Source organism: Plecotus auritus (genome assembly GCF_963455305.1).
Source record: "Plecotus auritus genome assembly, chromosome: 2".
Lineage (NCBI taxonomy): Eukaryota > Metazoa > Chordata > Mammalia > Chiroptera > Vespertilionidae > Plecotus > Plecotus auritus.
In genome coordinates, this window is record NC_137771.1 from 226,385,435 (window position 1) to 226,402,322 (window position 16,888).

Below are 16,888 nucleotides of genomic sequence, written 5' to 3' on the forward strand. Positions count from 1 at the left end.
TATACCCCTTGAACAACAACCCCCATTTCTCCCTCCCCCCGGCCCCTGGTAACCACATTCTACTTTGTTTCTATGAGTTCGACCACTTTAGATACGTCATATACGTGGAATCATACCCTATCTGTCTTTTATAACTAGCTTACTTCACTTAGCATAATGTCCTCAAGGTTCATCCGTGCTGTAGCTTATAACAGAATGTTCTTCTTTAAGGCTCAGTGATATTTCCTTGTATATGTACCACATTTTCTTTATCCATTCATCTGTCAATGGGCACTTTTAATATGTTCTTTTAAAATTTATTTTAGAGAGACAGGATGAGAGAGAGGGAGAAACACTGATGTGAGAGGGAAACACTGACCAACTGCTTCCTGCATGCCCCCTATTGGGGACTGAGCCTGGAACCAGGGCACATGCCCTGGCCGGGAATCAAACCGGCAATCTTCGGTGCATGGAACAATGCCTAACCAACTAAGCCACACTGGTCAGGGCTCAAGGCTTTTTTCTGAGTCTTTCATTTCTTAAAAATGACCAGCCCAGCCATGGTGGCTCATTGGTTGAGTGTTGACCTAGGAACCAGGAGGTCATTGTTCGTTTCCGGGTCAGGGCACATGCCCGGATTGTGGGCTCAATCCCCAGGGTGGGGTGTGCAGACGCAGCTGATCAATGACTCCCTCTCATCATTGGTGTTTCTATCTCTCTCTCCCTCTCCCTTTCTCCCTGAAATCAATTAAAAAATATATAGAGAGAGAGCAGCTTAGAATAATCAGTCCTCCGAAGATGAATTTTGGAGTGTCCCACTCTGCTCTCCTCAGCATGCAGAAGCAGGTGACGGTGACTTCTGAGAGCTGGTGCACTGTCTTCACCACCGTCCCCCGTTCCTCACGAACGTGGGGAAGTTTTTTGTTGGTAAGGATGTTAACTCCTGCTCACAAGGCTGTGTTTTCCCAAGTGTTTTGTTTGTATCTTCTGTTGTCTACGTGGCTCCCTGGCACCTAGAAATCACCAACATACCTGCGTATCCTCCTTTCCCATTTTTACAGCTCTGCCATGCAAATGTCCTCTGCCAATATTCTTTCCAAAAGTTTGCCTACAGTTTTTAGGAGGTTCATCTTCAAAGTATTTTTTAAAATCTGGGTCTTAAATTCTTCCAAGTCAGGTAACTCTACGACAGACAGGCTTGACAGCAACTATGTTGAATCCGGGCTCCGGGCATCTAAACCTACATGGTATTGCCTCCTCCTGGCCAAACACCTGAACAGCTGGAGGTTATTCTTCCAATCTGACAATGGATTTGTGTACTAAACCCTGGTCTTTGATGTGTATATCCACCTTGCCTTAGGACAATTTGTGTTAATAAAAAGCAAGGGGTCCTGAGAGAAAGAGAACTTGGTTTCTTCAGCCAAGCTCCTCTGGTCCCCCAAATGCCTTCCAAAATTATGTTTCATCTCTGCACTCTTGATTAATTTACACACAGCGCTTCTCCAGATTCCTGAACCCTTCTAGATGCTGGATCAAGACCACCGGCAGGGACAGCTGAACCCTCCCATCCTGCCTCTCTCATATCTGTAGGAGAGGGAAGGCTGCGTTTTATTTTATTTAAAATGTTTTTATTGCAATTTTTTTAGAGAGAGAGAGGAAGGGAGAGGGAGAAACACTCTTCAGCTGCCTCCTACATAACCCTCACTGGGGATGGAGCCTGCAACCCAGGCATGTGCTCTGACCCGGAATTGAATTGGTGACCTCTCGGTGCATGGGACGACGATCATTCAACTGAGCCACACCAGCCAGGGCAAGCAAGGCCTTATTTTAAAACTCTAACCCTCTTAAGATCCACTCAAGCACTAGTCTAATTACTATTGGCTCAGCTGTGTTATCTTACTTAGATGAGTTTAATAAAAGCATTCTTGTAGCCAAATTGGCTAATTAGTGCCAAGTTCTCCAGTTAATGGTTCATTAATAGCAATGTTATTATGGAAATTTGAAAACCAAGTCTATTCCTTTACTGTTATGTACAGAGCCCCACCCCCATCATCCTGGCTTCAGTAATTATTAACACACTGACAATCTTGTTTCATAAATACCTTTCTCCACCCCCTTCTCCTTTCATCCCACAGGTAAGTTTTATAATTGAACACATCCTATTTTCTCCATAGATATCCAATATATGCCTCTAAAAGAGAAGGACTATTCTTACAAACACAGTGATCACACCGAAAACTAACAATTTCTCTGTATTGATTATTTGGTCAGTGCTTACATTTCCTTGATGGTCTTAAGAATTTCTGAGTTGTTTTGATCAAACCAGGACTTAATCCAAGTTCATATGATCACATTGTGCCGGGAGCCATAAAAGCAGTTCGGTCTTACTTCCTGGTCAGCCCTACTTCCTGATTGAGCAAGGACAAAGAGCAAGGACAAAGAAAGCCCGCGCGCCCAAGGGCCAGAAGAACCCCCCACATCAGAATAACCGATCAGCTAGGACAGATACCCAGTCCCCAACCAATCATCCCATGGCAACTCCTTATCCTACCCCTCCCCTCCTGAGTGCTGATATACCGCAACACTCGAATAAAAAAAACGAGGCTTGATCAGAACCTTGTCTTGCCTCCGTTCTTCGAGTTCCTTGTTTGTTTCATTCTCTTAGGTGGTTCCTGCGTGCCCTCGTTGCTGCCCTGAGGGCCGGGGCAACATTGCCCTTGATTGACATGTCTCTTAAGTCTCTTTAACCTATGGCTGTCCTGTTACACAGCGCCCCGCCTCACACACACTTAAGAAAAAAAAGGAAACATAATTTGTCCTGTGGAATGTCCCACGATTGAGTGTTAGTTGATTGCTGCCCTTGGTACCTGTTGGCTTCCTTTGTTTTTCTGTAAATGAACCGTTCTATACCCACAGGCTTGGTTAGTCAGTTGGCATGGATATTTCACGGTAGCTGGCGCCCAGGGGAGCATCGCGGTGTCTTCCTTGGTGTGAACCACTCTGTGCGGCCCAGTGCTCATCCTCAAAGCATCCCCACATTTAGCCCATTTTTTTCTTTTTTAAGTCATTTTTAATTTTTCAGTGATAGTTGACATGCCATATTATATTACTTTCAGGTGTATACGCCCTAGTGATTAGACATTATACAACTTACTAATTGATCATCCCAAGTAATTTCATACCCATCGAACACCACACCTAGTTATTATAATACTAGAGGCCCAGTGCATGAAATTAGTGCACTGGGGGGGGGGGAAGGGGGTCCCTCAGCCCAGCCTGCACCCTCTTGCAGTCCAGGAGCCCTCGGGGGATGTCTGACTGCTGGCTTAGGCCCACTCCCTGCCACTGCTGCTGTCCGGCTTCTGGCTGAGCGGCACTCCCCCTGTGGGAGTGCACTGACCATCAGGGGGCAGCTCCTGCATTGAGCGTCTGCCCCCTGGTGGTCAGTGTGCATCATAGCGACGTCATTCCGCTGTTTGGTCAATTTGCATATTAGCCTTTTATTATATAGGATTATTGGCTATCTTCCAGGTGAAAGTCCAGCTTAGGAAATACAGTCAATGCATTGAGAGGTCACCCATGCACTGAGAGGTCACCAATTCCTTCTAAATCCCTTCATCTTTTTCACCCATCCCAACCTCCCTCTCATCGGGCAACCATCAAAATGGTTAGCCCATGTTTTTGCCCTGTGTTTTACAAGAAAGTCCCCAAAAAGCTAAGAACAGGCCAGAATCCAGGATAAGGAGGCACAGCAGGCGAGAGAGGCAGTCCAAAGAAAAAGAATATAGTTAGGAGCCATGCAGTTAGGAAGGGCTGTGTTAAACCTCTGATAACCTAACACGATGGGCTCCCTTGCAGATAGACTTTTGGTTGAGTGTCGGTGATATTTTGGGAGCTGGCTGGGCTTTGAGTCAGATGGATAAAGTGGGATTCACTGTTTACCCATCTAGGATGTGAACAGCAGGCCCCTGGTTGGTGTTTTGGCACTGCCTATGTGGTTTACAAAAACTGGTGTAGGTTTTAGGTGGGGAGGGGCCACCTGTGTTCTGGAACCACTAAGGTTTTTTTTTGTTGTTGTTTTTTTTAAAATATATTTTATTGATTTTTTACAGAGAGGAAGGGAGAGGGTGAGAGAGAGTTAGAAACATCGATGAGAGAGAAACATCAATCAGCTGCCTCCTGCACACTCCCCACTGGGTATGTGCCCGCAACCAAGGTACATGCCCTTGACCAGAATCGAACCTGGGACCCTTGAGTCCGCAGGCCGACGCTCTACCACTGAGCCAAACCGGTGAGGGCTGGAACCACTAAGGCTTTGAGGGAAGTGTGTTCTGAAGGAAACCAGAAGCCCAGCGTGTCTATTGCCTTTCTGCATCGACAATACCGTATCGTTGGAATGTCAAGGTAATTTTCTTCTTTTCTGGACCCTTCAAAGGACAGGCACCGCTCTGCGGAGACCACAATTCCCTCATTGTTAGTGAGTTAACTGTTGACTGTTAGCTATCCTGGCACCCACCTGAGTTAAAGAAGTACGTGTCTATCATTTTACTTTTTATCCAGTCCCAGAGGCTTCCCCGCTTTGCTTTCCCCCACCTCCCTAATCTATCACCAGTGGATTTTGTGTAACCCACTAATGTCTCCTCTTTTGATTCTAATGTATAAAACAAGGTAAAAAACCGCCATTCTCTGGAGCATCATCCCAACCCCTTGAGATTCTGCCTCCCGGCATCGGTCGACAGTTTGGCTCCAATAAACTCACAAAAATTCTTCCCAGGTTTGAATGTTTCTCACAGGAACAATATATATATTCGAATAGAAATGATGTGACAGTGTGCATGTCCCTTTGGTCAATTCAGGACAGTAACACAATGGGGCCCACGGAGGGGGCTGTGGGGAGCTCACCATTGTTCCACCCTTTTCTCCATAACAAACTGTCCGTGAGGCCCCTCAGCATCGGCGGGCAAAAGGGCCAGGAACACAGGGGTCTCCGCGCCCTCCTCTGGGCTTTTGGTGGCTTTAGGTCCGGCCATGTCGGTTCTCACCCACCCCGGGCAGCAGGCATTCAGGAGGATCTTGTCCCCGCTCCTGTGCGCACTCAGGGTCCTGGCGTGGATCCTGGACAGGACCGTGACGCCGATTTTGGTGACGCCGTACGCAGTGTTGGGCCAGCCTTCCTTCTGGTGCACCCCGTTCCGTGCATCTTCCACGAACTTGTTCATGAGCCCCACCAGCTCCTCCTCGCTGATGGTGTCGCTTCTGAACTTCTGCTGCAGCTCGGGGCTGCAGTTTTTCAGAGCTCTGAGACTCACCATGCTCGACACGTTCACCACTCTGCCTGAAATGCAAAGGAAGCTGTTATGGAGAAAGGCAGGCACGAGAATACGGGGGCCAAATCTGCCGGGATTCAGGCCCAGGAAGTCTGCATCTGAGAAATTTAGAGCGTGCCAAGAGCACGGAGGAAGACGGCCTCTATGATGATGGACAGAGACAGCCTAGAAGCCGGTCACACCCAGCATGTCTCAGAGGATGTCAGAGAAGTGGTTAAATGGGGAGGGCGGTGCCCAGAAGTTCCATGAGAACAAGAAGATGGTTTTTGCAGGAACATGCTAAGGCAGGTGTCCTCAAACTACGGCCCGCGGGCCAGATGCGGCCCGCCGAGGACATGGATCCGGCCCGCCGGGTGCCGCTGCCTGTCCTGCTTAGCAGCCGACTCGTCCCGGGCCCGCAGTGCGCATAGGAATTTGTTCATAGTTTTTTTTTAAACTATAGTCCGGCCCTCCAACGGTCTGAGGGACAGTGAACTGGCCCCCTGTTTAAAAAGTTTGAGGACCCCTGTAAGGGAACACAAGGAGGTGCTCCTTGCATTCAGTAGATAGCCTCCTTTCCCCAAGACTATCTCCGGGAACGTGTGAGGATCGTATGGTCACTTGCGCAGGGCTCTCTGCACAGGTGTCTACTGACCGACAAAGAGCAGTTCTAAGGTGAACGGACAACACCTGATCTGGAAGGCTGCTGCTCTGATCACGGCAGATAAAAACAAATTAGTTTGCCCGAGCCCCGTGGTCGGCAAACTCATTAGCCAACAGAGCCAAATATCAACAGGACAACGATTGAAATTTCTTTTGAGAGCCAAAATTTTTAAACTTAAACTTCTTCTAACGCCACTTCTTCAAAATAGACTCGCCCAGGCCGTGGTATTTTGTGGAAGAGCCACACTCAAGGGGCCAAAGAGTCGCATGTGGCTCGCGAGCCGCAGTTTGCCGACCACGGCCCTAGCCGATTTGATTTGGCTCCCTGGATAGAGCGTCGGCTTGCAGACTGAAGGGTCCCGGGTTTGATTCCCGTCAAAGGCATGGTCAAGGGTACGTACTTCAGTTGTTGACTCCTTCTCGGCCAAGGCCCTGGTCAGGGTGCGTGCAGGAGGCAACCAATCGATGTGTCTCTCTCACATTGACATTTCTCTCCCTTTCCCTCTCTCCTCCAATCTCTCTAAAAATCAATGGAAAAATAATCTTCAGTGAGGATAGAAAAACAAACAAACAAAAAACCCCCACAGCCCTAACCGGTTTGGCTCAGGGGATAGAGCGTCGGCCTGCAGACTGAAAGGTCCCAGGTTCGATTCCGGTCAAGGACATGTACCTGGGTTGCGGCACATCCCCAGTAGGAGGTGTACAGGAGGCAGCTGATCGATGTTTCTCTCTCATCGATGTTTCTAACTCTCCCTCTCCCTTCCTCTCTGTAAAAAATCAATAAAATATATTTTAAAAACAAAACAAAAAAACCCACAAATTAGTTCAGTGGCTAATTACCAGGCCAGTGTTACAAACTGTCCAAACCCAGATGGGGAGAAGACTAGCTTGTCTTCTCCCGTGTGGGTTCTGGGCAGCGGGGGAGCAGTGGATGGAGCGGAGGTGGGCAGCTGCAGTGATGCAGAGGTGGGATCATTGCAGACATGTGACTCCTGCACCCTCTGAGCCACAAAATGCCGAAGACCATTCTACCTGGCAGCGAGGGAGCCAGAGACTGCAAGTGGTTATGCGAGAGGACGGCCCTGCACGAAGCTGGCAAGTCGGGTTGAAGGCAGTGGCCGGGGGAGATGAGCGGTCCCTACTGGACCAGAAGATACGGCACCAATTTGGACTGAGAAGCTTTACCTGCAGACCAAGCGACACAGGTGGAGACAGCCCAGTGATTCTGGGCCCGTGTGACCCTCCCCTCCGTGAACAGCAGTGGACTGGAGGGAGGCATGGGTTAGACTAGCGTCCCCAGGCTGTCAGGAGCGGCACGTGGCTGAACTTCACGCCCCTCGGGAAAGTGAAAAAGTTGGGGTAAAACTCACGATAACTGGGGAGAAGTGGGGCGCTAGAAAGGGTGAAGCCAGGTGTTGCCAAGACCACGCCTGCTTTGGGGACTGACAGGTGGAAGGGGAGCTCGCACGGCTGCGCGGCATGGCGGTGGGAGGCAGATTCCCAAGCCCCGGTGATGAACTGAGTGGGACACTGGGAATGCGCCAGCTCCCTTGATGCTTACTCGTCAGGTTCCATGTACAACTGCACTGTGACATGGTGTAACACTGCCTGGTTGGTAACATGCAATGGCCATGTGTCCATGAGCTACGTGATGACACTGCTATCAGTAACCACAGGCATTGGGAGACTGAGTGAGTCTCCTCAGGATGGAAGACAGATGGAAAGCGACTAGCCCAGCCGTGGGCAAACTACGGCCCGCGGGCCGGATCCGGCCCGTTCGGCTGTTCTATCCGGCCCGCGGAGCCGAAAGAGCAGAGGGTTCTCTTGCTCTCCCCTCCACTCCTTTACTTTGAATGTATATTAGTTCACACAAACACTCCATCCATGCTTTTGTTCCGGCCCTCCGGTCCAGTTTAAGAACCCATTGTGGCCCCCGAGTCAAAAAGTTGGCCCACCCCTGGACTAGCCTGATGAGCTGGGTTTAGCGAGCCACCAGTGAATTTCTGTGCTGTGAAGCTAAGGGACAAGGAAGCCATGTCACTCTGGCAGCTCTAACACCACGGTGGCCTACATAGGCAAACTGAAATCTAAGCCTGTACATGCCTCAAGGTTACAAAACCGAAACCTAAGGACCACCAATCAGAAACAGACACCGAGGCTTAAAGCTATAGCCAACCGATAATCCCCTTATTTTGCTTCTGCCTTTTCTCTGTCATAATCTCTCCCCAACACCTGTGGATAGAGCATTCCAAAGCACTTCCGGTTTGCTGTTTCCCAATTCAAAAAGATTTTTTTCTCAAAGAAACTCTTAATCTCTTGATATGCCTCGGTTTATCTCTTAAGAAAACAAAATAGTTCTGCAAAAAGAGTTGTATGCTGGGTAAAGTGTAACTGGCAAAGGTTTGGCCCTTTGCCCAGAGCTGCTGGGGTAATCTTTAAACCCTGGACTGTCCTGCTTGATAAGACTGTCCTTGTTTACTTGGGGGTTTAGGGTCAGGCTACACCATGGATGTTAACAATATGGTTATGGTGAGGCTACCTGGTATTAGGCTACCTGTACCTCTGGGGAGGGCGCTGGAGAGGAAGGTCAGCCCAGAGAGCAGTGGGCCCTGTCTATGAGGCCAACCCTCAGCAGACACACCTGAAACAAGGTGGGGAGCGTCCCTGGAGGGCAGTGCTCCGCGCTACTGTCACTCACAGCTGCTGTCTGCAGGACTCCAGGACAACAGGACAACAGAAGCTCCCTGCGGGCTTCCCTGGCCCCTGGGCCCTGAGAGCTCCCCCACGGCTGACTGGCATCCCTCTCCCTTCCCTCTAACACTGCGCACTGCGGTTCTGAGTACAGTGGCTTCCCTGGGTTCTGAGTCCTCGCAGTGATTCTTGAACCTGAGGGTGGTCGTGGGGACCTCCTGAACCTGTTAAAGCCACGTGATGTTTATCTCAGTGTGTACGGTTGGTTTAGCATCTCCAAACCAATGAGTGCAACACACTGTATCAGGAGAGTACCAAGCAAGGCCGTGTGATCAGATGCTGAAGAGTTTACGGGTCTAAGGCAGTGGTTGGCAAACTGCGGCTCGGGAACCACATGCGGCTCTTTGGCCCCCTTAAAGTGTGGCTCTTCCACAAAATACCACGTGCGGGCACGCACCTACAGTGCGATTGAAACTTTGTGGCAGAAGTCGGTTTCCGCTCTCAAAAGAAATTTCAATCGTTTCACTGTTGATATTTGGCTCTGTTGTCTAATGAGTTTGCCGACCACTGGTCTAATGAGTTGGTGGTAGGAAAGGTCACTCAGGAAGGGAGGGAGGTGAGTGAAGGAAGGATCTGGCCTGGGATCCTCAGGGGACTCCAAAGGTTGTGAGGGGCACCAGCAATGACTGGCATCTCTGAGGAGGCTTCTGAACAAAGAGCTGAAGGATAAACAAGAGCTGGTTGTGCAGAGATCCCGGGGACACAGAGCACAGACACTGAGTCCCGGGCCTGTTGAGACCCCAGGGGGCAGTGCAGCCCAGCCCAGCCCAGCACAGGCCAGGAGCAGGAGCAGGAGCAGGGAGAGGCCTGGAGATGACAGTGGGGCGGGCAGGACTGGATGCTGCCACCAACAGGCAGCCAGGCTCCTACACTCACCTTGGGGTTTCATGAGAGGCAGCAGCTCCGTGCAGACGTTTCGGGTACCAAAAAAGTTTGTTTTCATCGTCACTTCCGCTTGAATATGAAATGGTGTGGGATCATTCACTTTCAGGAGAGAAGGAGGTATAGTTAATAAATAGTAGCCATGTGGTAACATTCCATAGAATGACATAAAATGTGAACTTTGTGTAAAATTGGCGCCCATGCAATGACCGTTTCCTTGTTCCCTGATGTTCCCTAGTGTGTGAGATGGTGCCATTCCCGGAGGCTGGTGAAGGGTGCACGATGGGATCTCTGAACCTGTTTGTGCAATGTTCTTGTTTATTTATAAATCCCTTCAAAATTCACACAGCTGCCCTAAAAGCTAATCCGGAAGAAACTGAAAACTTGAAAAGACTCCCAGGCATCTGAGCCAAGAACACAAAGGTCCTTGGGCCAGAAAGTGCTCAGGTTTCTTTTGCACTTTGATCTTGTGGCACCCTGGCCCCTGCCTCTCCTAGTTCCCTCGGGAGCCATTCTGCACCCCATACACGCGTGGAGCCCCATTGTACCTATACCCCGACATACCAGCCACCTTGGCTGGAGGTGCTGGGCTGATCCCCCCCCTCCCACAACACCCCCAGCTGCGACCACCCAGCCTTTTACCCTTAAAGGCGATGCCCGCGTTGTTGACCAGCACGTCCAGGCCCCCGTACTCCTTGCGCAGGAAGTCGCGCAGGGCGCGGATGCTCTGCAGGTCGTCGATGTCCAGCTGGTGGAAGCGCGGGCTCAGCCCCTCGGCCTGCAGCTGCTGCACGGCCGCCTGGCCCCGCGCCGGGTCCCGCGCCGTGAGCACCACGTCCCCCGAGAACTGGCGGCACAGGTCCCGCGCGATGGCGAAGCCGATGCCCTTGTTGGCCCCGGTCACGAGCGCCACGCGGACGCTGGACGACATGGCCGGGCTGGTGGCTCGTGAAGCACTTGCGTGGAGAGCGGAGCGGGCTGTGGATGCCCAACGGTTGCGACCAGGGCTTCCGCGAGGCTCCGAGCGTCTCCGAGCGCGACTGGAGGGCGCACAGTGCGCACCGGCTGGAACCGCTTGTCCTCCTGCCCAGCACGCAGGCGCGAGCCACGCCCCTAGGGGCGTGGCCCCGCCCCACCCGCCCAAGGTTGTTGGAGTGCGAACCAGGGCCACCTGGCAGGTTTACAGATGGGCGGGCCCTTTGGCTGCTGGCGACGCCTGCCTGTCAGCAGAGAATCATTTTGATTGGTCGTCTGACTACCTTTAAACTGAACCTTTAGCTTTGGTCCTCCATGGGTTTTCCGCTGGTGTTTTAAACAATACAGCCCAGAACAAGTCTTCGGAACGGTAACTGTGGATGAGCTGAGAGAAGGCGACAAGGACTCCCGTGTGTGTTGATTTGTCCCCTAATTGTGTGAAAGCAAAGCTCCCGGCTTTTCCCTGGCTGGTCTTCCCATCACAGTGGCCCCACACGCCTTGCAGGGGTCCTCAAACTTTTTAAACAGGGGGCCAGTTCACTGTCCCTCAGACCGTTGGAGGGCCGGACTATAGTTTAAAAAAAAATTATGAACAAATTCTTATGCGCACTGCAGGCCCGGGACGAGTCAGCTGCTAAGCAGGACAGGCAGCGGCACCCGGCGGGCCGGATCCATGTCCTCGGCGGGCCGCATGTGGCCCGCAGGCCGAAGTTTGAGGACCCCTGATAGACGCTCTACAGGTCTTAGCTGTGCAGATGGTGGCAGCGGGACCTGGCCAGCGGCCTGGGCTGTGTCTACACAGCTGCCCAACGCCCCCCCCCCACCCATCACACACTGGTTGGTAATGCTAATCTAGGGCTTCAGTTGAACTAAAGAAACTATTTCAGGAGAACCCCAAAAGGTGGGAGATTGTGCAGGAGTCATTGGTTTGGACCCAGGCCCATCCTCCACTGCAGAGAGGAATGTCTGCTTTTCTCTAAAATGCAATCAAGTATGGAGACAGGGCAACTGCTTCTGAGGACATAGATCCCCTTCCTTTCTTAAGAGAAACCAAGGCAGAATTAAATAGGTCCTGTGACTGCATTCAGTGTGGGGCCCCCACGTGGGAGGGAGGGTTTATGAAGCTCTTTCTGGGGGCCAAGTTAGTGATGGCATGTGTATTTCATGGTTACATAATCCTGTTTGCTTAAAGTGCCTACAGTAGGTTTCGTCCTTGGTCACAGTTAATAGAGAGAGCGATGTAAAACCCCACGCCCCTCACTGGTTACAAACTGTGGCTGCCTGCATGCTACCACAGCAGATCGGAGTACTCCCAAGAGACTGTGACTGCAAAGCTGAACACATTTACTCTCTGGCTCTTTCTAGAATGTGTGTGAGCCCCTCACTCACACTGTCCCATCCTTGGCTTAACTTTTAGGTCTGATTTCTGAGCGGGTGCAGCTTACAAATGATCTGCAGGATGGATCTGTAGAAAGACCCATTTACCCACCTGCTAATGTTCAGTCATTACTCTCACCCACTCGCCTTTTTCTCCCCATGTCACAGGAGAAATCACAGACTCAGAATTAGCAGTCAACTCAAACTGATACTTCATAAAGGGGCTAACATATGACAAAAAGGGGCCACATGCTAACCTGACTAGCTCAGGGTAGACCTGTGTGGCAGCCTTGAAAACGCAGAAACTGAAAGTAACCACATGGTGGTCTGAGATTAAAACTTTTAATTAAAAATTTTTTAATTGATTTCAGAGAGAAAGGGAGAGGGAGAGACAGAAACATCAATGATGAGAGGGAACCACTGATTGGCTGCCTCCTGCATGCCCCCTACTGGGGATGGAACCCGCAACCTGGGCATGTGCCCTGACCCGGAATTGAAACAGTGACCTTCTGGTTCATAGGCTGAAGGTCAAATGCTGAACCACACTGGCTGGGCTGAAAGGAAAACTTTTTAAATTAAAAAGCAGTTTATGATGGGTAATCATGTTCTAGGCCGACATCTTCCCTGACAAAGGTCAATCTTCACCATAACGGAGCCTGTCTATTGTCTTTTTGCATCTACAATAACATATCATGGAATGTCAAAGGCATTTTCCTTTTTTCTGGAGCCCTCAAAGGTCAGGCTCGCTTTGTGGAGACCACAAATCCCCTCATTACAACTGAGTTACTTATTGACAGTTAACTATCCTGCAGCCACCTCAGCAAAGGCAGTACATGTCTATCATTTTACTTTTTATCCAATCCCAGTGGTCTTCTCCTCCCCTCACCCCGCTTTGCTTTCTCCTGTCTCCCTAACCTATCACCAATGGATTTCATGTAACCCACCTGTTAGGATGGAAAGAAGGCCTTTCCTTTTCTTTGCTGTAGCCTTCCAGAATTTATGAGAAGCACCTGATAATTAAATCCCAGGACGGTTAGCTCCTTTGGTTCAAACAGCCCCTCTGTTCAAACTTACAGACAAGGTAAGTGACTCTGAAGGCTTCCGACTTCCTCCCTGCTGGTTTACAACTCAGGGTAAGACACCTCCCTAGGACTTCTGCCTGGACCATCTCCTGAAGAAATAACAGACAACCCCTGCTGTCTGCGCCATTGCACCTAGCAACAGCAGCTGCCCCCAAATGCCCCTCCCTTCCCTGTCCAAGGCTGTAAAAGGAAGAGCAGTTTTGATGTTCTTTGCCCTTGGTTAGCAGTGAACTGGGCTTTCCCTCTGGGAAGTGAAGTAAACTCTCTCTCTCTCTCTCTCTCTCTCTCTCTCTCTCTCTCTCTCTCTCTCTCTCACTTACTTTCTCTCTTCTCACAGTTGAAGTCCCCCAGTCCCGGGCCCAAGAACCGTACCAGAACTTTCGTCTCCTCTTTTGATTGTAATGGACCAAACAAGGCACAAATCCGCCGCTCTCCAGAGCATGATCTCCATCCGGTGAGAATCTGCTTCCCAGCAGGTGTCGACACTTTGGCTCAAAAAAACTCATAAAAATCTCAGGTTTGAATGTGTCTTACATTAACAATATATATTTGGACATAAATTATGTGACAGTGCACGTGTCCTTTTGGTCTATTCGGAACAGGTAACGCAATAGGGCCCGTAGAGAGTAGCTCACCATTTTACAATATTTTTCTCCAGAACAAACTGTCCGTGAGGCCCCTCAGCATCGGCGGGCAAAAGGGCCAGGAACACAGGGGTCTCTGCGCCCTCCTCTGGGCTTTTGGGGGCTTCGGGTCCAGTGAGGTCGGTTCTCACCCACCCCGGGCAGCAGGCATTCAGGAGGATCTTGTCCCCTCTCCTGTGCGCACTCAGGGTCCTGGCGTGGATCCTGGACAGGACCGTGACGCCGATTTTGGTGACGCCGTAGGTGCTGTTGGGCCAGCCCTCCCTCTGGTGCACCCCGTTCCGTGCATCTTCCACGAACTTGTTCATGAGCCCCACCAGCTCCTCCTCGCTGATGGTGTCGCTTCTGAACTTCTGCTGCAGCTCGGGGCTGCAGTTTCTCAGAGCTCTGAGACCCTCCATGCTTGACACGTTCACCACTCTGCCTGAAATGCAAAGGAAGCTGTTATGGAGAAAGGCAGGCACGAGAATACGGGGGCCAAAAATGCTGAGATTCTAGACCAGCAGGTTTCCATGAGCATTAGTGAAGACCGCCTCTATGATGAAGTCCAGAGACGGTCTAGAAACCTGTCATACCCAGTATATCTCAGATGATGTCAGAGAAATGGTTTTTTTAAAAAATATATTTTTATTAATTTCATAGAGGAAAGGAGAGGGAGAGATAGAAACATCAATGATGAGAGAGGATCATTGATTGGCTGCCTCCTGCATGCCCCAAACTGGGGATGGAGCCCACAACTTGGGCATTGGCCCTGACTGGGAATCGAATCATGACTTCCTGGTTCATAGGTCAACCCTCCACCAGGGAGCCAAGCTGGCTGGGCTCAATTTATCTCTTAATACTAAAGAGTTCTGCAGAAACAGTTGTATGCCAGCTAAAGGTAAAGCAGTTGTTCAAAGGAGGACACAATCTTGGTATGTCATGGCTTTACAGGATGGACTGTGTGTGCCTTTCCATCTCTCCTTAGCCCACACCGGTTCCTCCAAATGGCAGGCTTACTCCCGTACTGTGTCTGTATCTGTTACATAAATTCTATACAAAGTGTGTATGCTCAGTGGTCCTTCGGCTGGAACGGAGCAGGGAGATGGGGGGCGAGGCTGTGAAAATAAAGGATTATGCTTGGCCAGAGCAAGGTTTGGCCCTTTGCCCTAGTCAGCTAGGGTAATCTTTAAACTGTTGGACTGTTCATCCTGATAAGACTGTGCCGTTACTTTGGGGGTTTAGGGTCAGGCTACACCATGGATGTTAACAATATGGTTATGGTGAGGCTACCTGGTATTAGGCTACCTGTACCTCTGGGGAGGGCGCTGGAGAGGAAGGTCAGCACAGAGAGCAGTGGGCCCTGTCTATGAGGCCAACCCTCAGCAGACACACCTGAAACACGGTGGGGGAGCGTCCCTGGACGGCAGTGCTCCGCGTTACTGTCACTCACAGCTGCTGTCTGCAGGTCTCCAGGACAACAGGACAGCAGGAAGCTCCCTGCCCGGGCGTCCCTGGCCCCTGGGCCCTGAGAGCTCCCCCACGGGTGACTGGCATCCCTCTCCCTTCCCTCTAACACTGCGCACTGCGGTTCTGAGTACAGTGGCTTCCCTGGGTTCTGAGTCCTCGCAGTGATTCTTGAACCTGAGGGTGGTCGTGGGGACCTCCTGAACCTGTTAAAGCCACGTGATGTTTATCTCAGATGTGTACGGCTGGTTTAGCATCTCGAAACCAATGAGTGCAACACACTGTATCAGGAGAGTACCAAGCAAGGCCGTGTGATCAGATGCAGAAGAGTTCAGGGGTCTAATGAATTGGTGGTAGGAAAGGTCACTCAGGAAGGGAGGGAGGAGGGTGAAGGGAGGATCTGGCCTGGGATCCTCAGGGGACTCCAACGGTTGTGAGGGGCACCAGCAATGACTGGCCTCTCTGAGGAGGCTTCTGAACAGAGAGCTGAAGGATAAACAAGAGCTGGTTGTGCAGAGACCCTGGGGACACAGAGCACAGACACCGAATCCCCGGCCTGTTGAGACCCCAGGGGGCAGTGCAGCCCAGCACAGAGCAGGAGCAGGAGCAGGAGCAGGAGCAGGAGCAGGGAGGGGCCTGGAGATGACACGTGGGGCGGGCAGGACTGGATGCTGCCACAAACAGGCAGCCAGGCTCCTACACTCACCTTGGGGTTTCATGAGAGGCAGCAGCTCCGTGCAGACGTCCCGGGTACAAAAAAAGTTTGTTTTCATCGTCACTTCTGCTTTAATATGAAATGGTGTGGGATCATGCCCTTTTACGAGAGAAGGAGGGTATAGTTAATAAATAGTAGCCATGTGGTAACATTCCATAGAATGACATAAAATGTGAATTCTGTGTAAAATTGGTTTCTAGTAATAGCACTGTGCAATGACCATTTCCTTGTTCCCTGATGTTCTATAGTGTTTAAGATGGTGCCATTCCCGGAGGCAGGCGAAGGGTGCTCAATGGAATCTCTGAACCTGTTGGAGACCACCCAGCCTTTTACCCTTGAAGGCGATGCCCGCGTTGTTGACCAGCACGTCCAGGCCCCCGTACTCCTTGCGCAGGAAGTCGCGCAGGGCGCGGATGCTCTGCAGGTCCTGGATGTCCAGCTGGTGGAAGCGCGGGCTCAGGCCCTCGGCCTGCAGCTGCTGCACGGCCGCCTGGCCCCGCGCCGGGTCCCGCGCCGTGAGCACCACGTCCCCCGAGAACTGGCGGCACAGGTCCCGCGCGATGGCGAAGCCGATGCCCTTGTTGGCCCCGGTTATTACCGCCACGCGGCTGCTGAACGACATGGACGAGTAAGGGGTCCGTGAAGCACTTGCGTGGAGAGCGGAGCGGGCTGTGGATGCCCAGCGGTGGCGACCAGGGCTCTCAAAGCCTCCGAGCGTCTCCAAGCGCGACTGGAGCGCGCAGAGTGCGCACGGGCTGGAACCGCTTGTCCTCCCGCCCAGCACGCAGGCGCGAGCCCCGCCCCTGAGGGCGTGGCCCCGCCCGGCCGCACCCGGCCCCGCCCGGCCCGGCCCAAGGGTGCTTGGAGTGCGAACCAGGGCCACCTGGCAGGTTTACAGATGGGCGGGCCCAAGGCCAAGGCCTTTGGCTGCTGGCGACGCCTGCCTGTCAGCAGAGAATCATTTTGATTGGTTGTCTGACTACCTTTAAACTGAACCCTTAGCCTTGGTCCTCCATGGGTTTTCCGCTGGTGTTTTAAACAATACAGCCCAGAACAAGTCTTCGGAAC

The 16,888-nt window shown here is 51.5% G+C and overlaps 2 protein-coding genes across 2 annotated transcripts; both read right to left on the reverse strand.

The window, feature by feature from the left end:
• Window positions 1-3,040: 3,040 nt before the first annotated feature.
• On the reverse strand, window positions 3,041-10,667 carry LOC308242995 (carbonyl reductase [NADPH] 1). The gene is made up of 3 exons (XM_080657936.1): window positions 10,224-10,667; window positions 9,576-9,683; window positions 3,041-5,314 (listed from the first exon to the last, which is right to left on the reverse strand). Exons 1-3 carry the CDS (start codon window positions 10,510-10,512, stop codon window positions 4,878-4,880), a joined length of 834 nt encoding a protein of 277 aa, XP_080514062.1. The 5' UTR covers window positions 10,513-10,667; the 3' UTR covers window positions 3,041-4,877.
• Window positions 10,668-12,260: 1,593 nt separating this feature from the next.
• Window positions 12,261-16,598, reverse strand: LOC308242485 (carbonyl reductase [NADPH] 1-like). The gene is made up of 3 exons (XM_080656931.1): window positions 16,154-16,598; window positions 15,812-15,919; window positions 12,261-14,083 (listed from the first exon to the last, which is right to left on the reverse strand). Exons 1-3 carry the CDS (start codon window positions 16,440-16,442, stop codon window positions 13,647-13,649), a joined length of 834 nt encoding a protein of 277 aa, XP_080513057.1. The 5' UTR covers window positions 16,443-16,598; the 3' UTR covers window positions 12,261-13,646.
• Between the last annotated feature and the right edge of the window lie 290 nt (window positions 16,599-16,888).